The 8,615-nt window shown below is 40.8% G+C and overlaps 1 protein-coding gene across 1 annotated transcript in view; it reads right to left on the minus strand.

Annotated features, from left to right (window-relative positions):
* The window catches only part of COL4A4 (collagen, type IV, alpha 4), a 134,129-nt gene that overhangs the window by 93,180 nt on the left and 32,334 nt on the right, over positions 1 to 8,615 (minus strand). Inside the window, exons 7-12 of the mRNA XM_006890322.1 lie at positions 7,842 to 7,910; positions 5,876 to 5,911; positions 5,140 to 5,202; positions 4,763 to 4,798; positions 3,542 to 3,583; positions 653 to 733 (exon numbers count right to left, since the gene is read on the minus strand). Of these exons, the coding sequence (XP_006890384.1) occupies positions 653 to 733; positions 3,542 to 3,583; positions 4,763 to 4,798; positions 5,140 to 5,202; positions 5,876 to 5,911; positions 7,842 to 7,910 (327 nt within the window). The remainder of the gene's footprint in view (positions 1 to 652; positions 734 to 3,541; positions 3,584 to 4,762; positions 4,799 to 5,139; positions 5,203 to 5,875; positions 5,912 to 7,841; positions 7,911 to 8,615) is intronic.

Genomic DNA, 8,615 nt, shown 5'->3' on the forward strand with positions numbered 1-8,615 from the left:
AGAGAGAGAGAGAGAGAAATTTAACTGAGTAACCAAAATGTGGAAAAAAGAGTTTTCCAGTGGCATTACCCACATCAGAGCTAGAGGCTGGTGGAAGAATTCATATTTTCCAAGAGTCTTTATGGACCTAGCTCTATGCACTATTTTACCATCTCAGTGAGTATGAAGCCCACTGAGTTTCCAGGGATCTTCTCGGCCCATGTATCAAGGACAACATGAGTGCAGTGACTTTGTATCCAGCATGTCACAATTTCACACCCTCTGTGCGGCTAAAGAACAGGTGAGAAAATTTGAGAACATTCTTAACCTTTCCAAAGCTCTTCTCTGGTAGCACAGTGTATTAAATTTTGGGCTGTCAGCCAAAAATTCAGTAGTTTGATTTCACTGATGGTTCTGCGGGAGGAAGTTGGACAGTCACCTCTTCCTAAGACAGACAGCCTCAAAACCCAACAGAGGTTGGACCTAAGTCCATGGGAATGGCTTTGGTTTGGATTTGGTGGGCACAATGGGTAACAGTAGTGGTCATCTATTACGATTCTCGTGGGGTTAACATGCAGGGAAGGTGTTCTGGGGTTTCCTGGCACAGAGACTGTGTTCAGAGAATGGTCACAGCTATTCCTTTACCCAGACGAGGCACGGGTTTGGGGATTACCTTTTCTCCTTTTAACAGACTTGAATCAGGTGGTTCTACCAACAGGGTTGGTCCTGGAGAACCTTGCTGCCCAACTTCACCCTTAAAAACAATGTCAAGACAAAGAAATTGAATATTGATTTATATTTTAAAACAACATTTTTATCCCCATTATGGAGGAGATCATACAATCTTTTGTGTCATCAATTTATAATGTAAATCATGGCATATGCATCATGTGATTTTACATGATAACTGCTATTTACCTTTGTAAAAATATAATTCACACTTATTTTTTAAAATTAATTCAAAAAATTCAAGAAATCTATAATCTTAGCATCCAGAGGCAAATGCTATTAGAATTTTGGTATATTTCTCTGTGTGTATACACCTATGTGAGATATGTGTGTGTGTGTGTGTGTGTGTGTGTGTGAGCTTGATGATTTTAAAACAGAATTTACTACTTTTTTGTTGTTCTTTTATTAATTTTAATAAACATTTACAGAGATTTCGGATTTCCATTCATTCATTGCCGCACTTTTCTCCCTGCCCACCCCTCCCCACCAGTTCGCTCCCCTCTCCAAAAAGAAAAAGAAAAAAAAATATTCCTTCATTGGTATACAATTCCCCCATCCTCTCCCACCCTGAGTACACTTCTCTATGCAACCTTAATTCTGGATTCCTGTGTTAACCATAATACTCAATCATACATCATCTCTAATCTGTTAACTACTTCTTGTTGTTGAGTGCCGTCAAGTCAAGGTCGACTCACAGCAACTCTGTGAACAAAAGACCTAATGCCTTTCCACAACTATCTCTGATTCTCCAAGTTCATAGAGTTTCCAGAGCCATGTGGTTTAGGAAGTAGATGCCACTCCTGCTTCCCATATTAACTATTATACTGTAATTAGAATGATGCTACCTAAAACATTTAGTTGCTTCAATAAAATAATGTAAATTATATGAGATAACTTGTAAGGAGTGCTGGTGATACGGTGCGCTGCACCTTGTACTTCTAATCAAAAGGGTGGTGGTTCAAATCTCCTGCCGCTCCATGAGAGAAAGATGGGCCATCTCTTGCCACTGAGATTTGCAGCCCAGAAAACCAGTGGAGGGTTGCCATGAGCCAGAATCTACAGTGGCTATAGAATTTGTGGTTTATAAATTTGTTTTGTGAAAGTTTATGTTTTCTTTTTGTAACTTAATACTGTTATTGTTGTTGTTAGGTGCCAGTGAGTTGCATATGACCCATAGCAACTCTGTAAACAACAGATGTGCACCCCTCCTACCCTTGCCATCCTCACATTTCCTGACACACTAGAGCCCATCGCGGCAATCACCGAGTCAGTTCACCCAGTTGAGGATCTTTCTCTCCTTCTGAGCATCTTTTCCATCTCCAAAGAACAGCCCCTTCTAGCGACATGCCCATAGTATCTGAGGTGAAGCTTTACCAACTTTGCCTCCAGAAAGCACTCTGGCTGTAGCCTTTCCAAGACATACTTGTTCTTTTGGCCATCTGTGGGATGTTCAGCGCTCTTCTCCAACACCACAGCTCAGAGGCATCAAATCTTCTTCTATCATCCTTACGCACTGTCCAACTCTCAGATGCAAAGCAAGTAATCATCGGAAAGACCATGGCATGAATGAGATGCACCTTAGTCCTCAAAATGACATCATTACTTTTCAATAATTTGGAGAGGTCCCTGACTGCAGATTTTCCCAGTGCAATGTGTCTCCTCATTTCCTGACTGCTGCTATAAAGGGTGTTCATTGTGGATCCAAATAAAATTAAGTTGTCGATAGTGTTTATCTTTTCTCCATATATCATGATCTTGCCTATCAGTCCAATGGTGAAGATCTTTGTTTATTTGACATTAAGATACAATCCACATTGAAACCTGTATTTTTTGATATTCTGCAACAAGTGCTTCAAGTCTTCACTTTCAGCAAGCAAGGCTGTTTTATCTGTATAACACAGGTTATGAGTGAGTCTTCTCATCAGTACTTAATACTACTTTGTTAATATGTTTCCATCAGATTAAAAACATAAAAAATCAAGTTTTTAATGCCTATAACTTAGGAGAGAATGTACTTTCATTTATTCAACCATCATGCTCTGGTTAGCTTTTGTTGATGTTATGTGCCGTCGAGTCGTCCACGACTCATAGTGTCCCTATGGACAACAACCTTAAACCCTGTTCTATCTATCCCTTGCTAATCTTACTGTCTCTCACACACCCATCCCCACAACCCCAGTGATGGGATCAATCCATCTTATCGAGGGTCTTCCTCTCCTGTGCGACCCTCCACCCTCCCAAGCATGACGTCCCTCTCTAAGGACTGATCCTGCCTTGCAACATGTCCAAAGTATGTCAGACGAAGCTTCAGAATCCTTGCCTCCAAGGAACAGCCATTCTGTTCATTTACCACTAAGGAGCTCTTGTGGTCTAGTATTAAGATGCTGCACTGTAATCCCAAAGACACTGGGTTCAAATCCACAGCTGTTCCACAAGAGAAGGATGGGCAATCTCCTCTCACATGATTTGTTGTTGTTGTTGTTGTTGTTGTTGTGATGCGCCATAGATTTGACCCCAACTCATAGCAACCTTACACATAATAGCTCTGATCTCTGTTCTGTCCTGAGCCTCTGACACACCTATCCTCAATTACCCAGTCACTGCATCAATTCTTCTCACGCAGGGTCTTCCTCTCCTGCGCCGTCCCTCCACCCTTCCAAGCATGATGTCCTTCTCCAAACACCGGTCCTTCCTGACCACATGCCCACAGTACATGAGAGAGCCGTAAAAGCAGACCAGTGCTAGGGGATCAGCTGCAATGACCAAGAATGGAACCCCGTCTGCAGCAGGTAGTCTCCAGCCTCTGCTTCTCCCTGCAAAGCTGGATTCTTACCGGGGAACCCTTCTGCCCCTTCACTCCCACAGCAGGGTTACCCTGAAAAAGGGAAACAGAAGAACTGCTTTTAGACTGTAAAATAAACCCCCCCAAAACAATTAAAACTCTGATTGAGAAATGAATGGAAAATGATCTAACAATTCATTTTTTAATATTTACTTTAACAAAGGCATTGCGATAACTCGTACATTACACAGAACTGAAAGAGGAGCTTACCACATTCGCTTGTACTTTGCTTTATTGTGATTCAAAGATTCTGTGTTTTCCAAAATTTGGAAAAAAATGGAAGCTTTTGGCAACTTTGCACTGAGAAAGTCCTCTTTCCCCCAGTATGGGTCATTTTTGTCATTTTCAAAATTTTCCCAATTTTCCTCATAGTATTGTAATTCAGGGGCTATTATCCACTGCCAGCCAGTTGGTGTGGACGCAGAGTGGCCCTCCACTGGGTTTCTGAGGCCGTAAGTCTTAATGAGAGGAGGCCGCCCATGAAGCAGCTGGTGGATTCAATCTGCCGACCTTCTGTGCACTGTGCTCTGTGGTATTCTGTGCACTACGAGAGCTCCCTTCATGGACTATGTTATTGTTGGTCCGTGAAGCAGTGGGGTCACTTTTCTATATGCCAGAGTGAAATGTAAGTGACTTGCTTTATTATAGTTCTCGTCTTACTGCAGTGATTTGGAAGAAAAGCTGAACTATCTCTGAGGTCTGCCTGCATTTGGTGTAATGCAACATTGCAACATCACATGTATTACTTAAAATAGAAAGATTTATTGTGAACTTCAGTACGACAGCAAAACCAACCTAGAGAAGGAATTCTGTCAGGAGCCAGAAGTTACAAAGAGAAATTACAAGCCAATTAATTGTTCAGAAGCAAAATTGTTTTCCATTTTAATCTTGAAAATACAGAAGATGAATATGGACAAAGTCTTAAGTACTTAAATTCTAGTAAGAGGGATAGGGAACTCCAGTTGCCTAGCGGATGAGGAGTGGTCCCGTCAAAGCAAAGGCCAGTGGTTTGAATCCACCAGATGCTATTTGGAGGGAAAAATGTGCACACTCTCTTCCTGTGCTGTTTGCAGCCTCTGGAAAGCTGAGGGAGCTTCAGCTACGAGTTGGTTCTAACTCACTTAACAACAACAGAAACTGTGAAAACTCCAACAGTATCAGGATCAATTCCATTCCAGCTGGGCTCAATTAGGCATCTTACTCGTTACCTACCTTCAGTCCTGGAAGCCCACTATGGCCAGGAGGTCCCTAAATCAACGATAAACACACACAAATCAAGGGTCAGTCATACAAACAGGAATGTTTCTTCACTGGCTACCCCAAGTTCCAATTCAGGAAACCTTTCATGCTAAAGCACACGCTGTGCACCTTCCATCAGGGGTGGGCTGCTGGTTACTGACAAAGGTGACACTGATGGTTACCCCCAGGGACCTGCATTGTGTTGGACTTTCAGGGAAAAAAAGTGGGTTTGCACTGATTCATCAAGTTATTCCCTCAAATAATGTCCTGCGCCAGCCTCAAGCCTAAAACACCGCATTTTCACTTTATTTAAAAATCAAACCTGAGTACTGGAAGACAGTTGCACGTACTGTTAATCCCGGCCCTCCTGGATAGCCCCTGGGGCCTGCTGGACCACTAGGCCCCCGAGGTCCCTAAACCAGAAAGAAATCAGTGCATTGGTTAAAAACATTCATAACCATATTCCATTCCATAACAACAGTTTCATGTAATTCTGGGAGAATAAAGACCCAAACCAGTCGGTACCAGATGGTGCCCTTGTGTGTCAGAGTACAACTACACTCCAGTTCAGTGACTTATGTTACAAAAGCACATCAGTGGGCTTTCCCCCCCCAAGGCAAACAAAAGCTGTTGTTAAGTACAGTGAAGTTGGAAGAGACTCATAGCTGACCCGCTGGTGAGTTTTAAGAGGCTGTAAATCACATGGAAGTGAGACTGACCATCTTTATCCCACAGAGCAACTGGGGTAGTTGAACCATAAACCTTTGGGTTGGCAGCCCAACTCCTGACCACTAAGCCACCAGAGCTCCCTAAGGCAAACAAATAATTAGACCTAAGTGATTCTAAGGCAGCGTCAGATGCATGAGAACTGTGTGGTCACCTAAGGTCCCCTCTTGGAAGGGCCTCTGCCAATGGCTTCATGCTCTCTTGTCACCATCTTGACATTCTAAACACATTTTGGGCAAGGGACTCACATTTCCATTCTGCTCTGAGCTGCACAGATTAGGCAGCTGATCTCGAGGGGCTTTAAAAACTTGGGCCATTTGCAGAAGTAATAAGAGCAGGGGATCTGCTCGGGAAACTTACCGGGAAGCCAGGAGGTCCTGGGATCCCTCTGTCCCCCTGCAATAATAACGCACAGCATTTAATACGATGTTCCAAAACTGAAAATTGTGAAAAATGAAAATGCACATGGAATCCATCTTATTGGCCTAATGATGCTTACTCAGTGTTTAGTGTTTAAAAGACACATGTGGTCATTCACTCTGTCCAATCTTAAGCCCTGAATTCTACATATTCTATTCTATCACATTCAGAGAAGTCTACTTCTATTCCCTCACATTCAGAGAAAGAGGACTATTATTAGGATAACATGGAACCAAGGATGGGATGGGATACATTTCCTTTGTAAAAATACTCTAACTGCTCAGCCCACTAGCCCCATTTCCTCAGTCTGTCTCTGGTCTAATTCAGACCTCCTTTTTTGTCCAGATTTTACCCCTTTTAACCAGCCTGGAACAGACCTAAGGGGGAGGGCTGTGACAATCCCTTTGAGTAGGCAATGACACTCAATCTACTTTAAAGAATAAAAAATGTACATTCTCATGAATACATGCAATGTTACCCAGGAATTATTGATCTGCTGATCATTTGGTTAGATAAGAAATTCTTCATTTAATTATTTGTAGTCGAACTCTTGTAATGTTTATACTTGCCACCCTATGTCATAAAAGTCAATGATGTGGAATCTGAAAATTATGAAAATCTTCATATTATTGTCCTTGAGAAATCGAATGTGTGTGTATGTGTATTTTAAGCAAAGAATAATCATAAGCAGTCAGAAATGAAGTCTAAAGATACCAGCTCATTTTTCTAACATGAAAACTGAATAAGAAGGCGATCAGAAGAAATTATGATGGTACGTAATCATTAGACGTTACAGACAGTGCATTTTCAAAACAAATCATTGATTTGTCTCCAAGAATATTTTACAGTCACCAGTTAAAACCGTATCAAGCTTGTTTCTACTAGACTTTGATAAAAAAACCATAAAAGTGCTTATGTTATCCATGACAGAGCTAGAAAAATGTCCATAATTTTCAGGTTCGGCGTTAGTGCTATGCACCCTACCAGATCACGAGAATGAAATTATAAACTTTTTTCCACTTTTTAAAATTCATTTTAATGAAAGTTTACAGAGACTTAGGGTTTCGGTCATTCAATGTTGCACTTTTCTCCCTGTCCCCCTCAATTCACTCTTCTCCTTGAAAAGAAAAAGAAAAACTCTTTCTTTGTTATGCAATCCCTCCCCCCAAGTCCACTCCTCTGTGCAGCCTTCATTCTGGACTCCTGTCTTGACAATAATATCCAACTTTAACCACAAAATAATTCAATGGTTCTCAGTTAGATGTGATTTTTTTTAATTATCATTAAATTTTATTAGTTTTAATGAACATTTACAGAGGTTTTGGGTTTTCATTCATTCATTGTTGCACTGTTTTCTCTGCCAGAAGCTATGTGACAATGTCTGCAGGCACCTTGCCTGTCACAATGGGAAGGTGCTACTGAGTCCAGTGGGTAGAAACCAGGGATGCTGCTTAACGTCCTACAATGCACAGGACAGTCCCCACCACCGAGAATAATCTGACCCAAAATGTCTAAAGTGTCGAGGTAGGGAGGCAAAAAAATAAATGTACCCCCTTCAGCTCTGCAAGAATAGCTGGGAGTGTGCTGGAATTTTACAGTGTAAGCAACTGAAGACAGTGGGCTGTGTCCTATGGATAACGATACTCAGGGACAATTCAGAGATACTCCCATCTACATGCTTCCTATCTGAGATGAACAAAAGTCCTCGACAGTTGCGTGCGTGACTTTTATCCTTTCTCCAGGTTCATAGGGTTTCCAGAAGCAAGCTATTATGGAAGTGGATGCCACTCCTGCTTCCAAGCTTGTTTTAACAAGGGAGCTCCACCAAACACTGCCCGCCATGGATAACCATTATCACATTTCTACCTGGGTTAATTTATGTGGAAATACTTTCTAAAAACCTTACCTGAATGCCTTTAATGCCACCCAAAATGTACACAGAATCTCCTTTTTCTCCAGTTTCTCCAGGAAGACCCTGAAAGTAAAACATTCATTTAAGAAGAAAAACAAAACACCCCACCACAAAACCCAACAATGGCATTTCTGGTGTAACCAAGATAGGAAAGCTTCAATAAAAACAAAACCAAAAGATTCCAGTGTTTAATAACTAAGATCTATTAAAGAATTCTCTGTGCACATGTATTATTCTTATGAACAACTTTTGTTATTGCCAATTAGCAATTTACACACTCTAAAAATACTGAAGTGATAATTTCAGTATTTTCATCCAAAACACAGTCTGTGTATCCTGTATCCTTTTAAGTATTACTTAAAGAACAACAACAGAGCCTTTTGTACACAGAAACCAGTTGCTAAGGATATTATTAAAAAGAGGAAAAATCTTAATTGTCTTTCCCCCCTGGATATGTAATATTTTAATATTGTTCATAACTAGTCTAATATATAATATTCTATCATATTTTGCCTCAAATAGGGTATACATAACAGTTTTATGATCAATTATACCAGCAGGTTAGCATATTTTATGTAAATAACCAATGAGTTAAATATGTACATACATTATCTACTCAGGTGTGTTATATGTGAAAAATACGGCACTAGAAGTATTAGCTGTGTCAATATGGTTAGTCTTTGCTTTGTACACTTCTAATACATTTCAATTTCAGATACCACAGTTAAATAACATCAGCCCATCCAAGCAGATATATGCACACCCATG

Source organism: Elephantulus edwardii, unplaced genomic scaffold, assembly GCF_000299155.1.
Source record: "Elephantulus edwardii isolate Elephantulus edwardi_28Jun2011 unplaced genomic scaffold, EleEdw1.0 scaffold00087, whole genome shotgun sequence".
NCBI classification, from domain to species: Eukaryota; Metazoa; Chordata; class Mammalia; order Macroscelidea; family Macroscelididae; genus Elephantulus; species Elephantulus edwardii.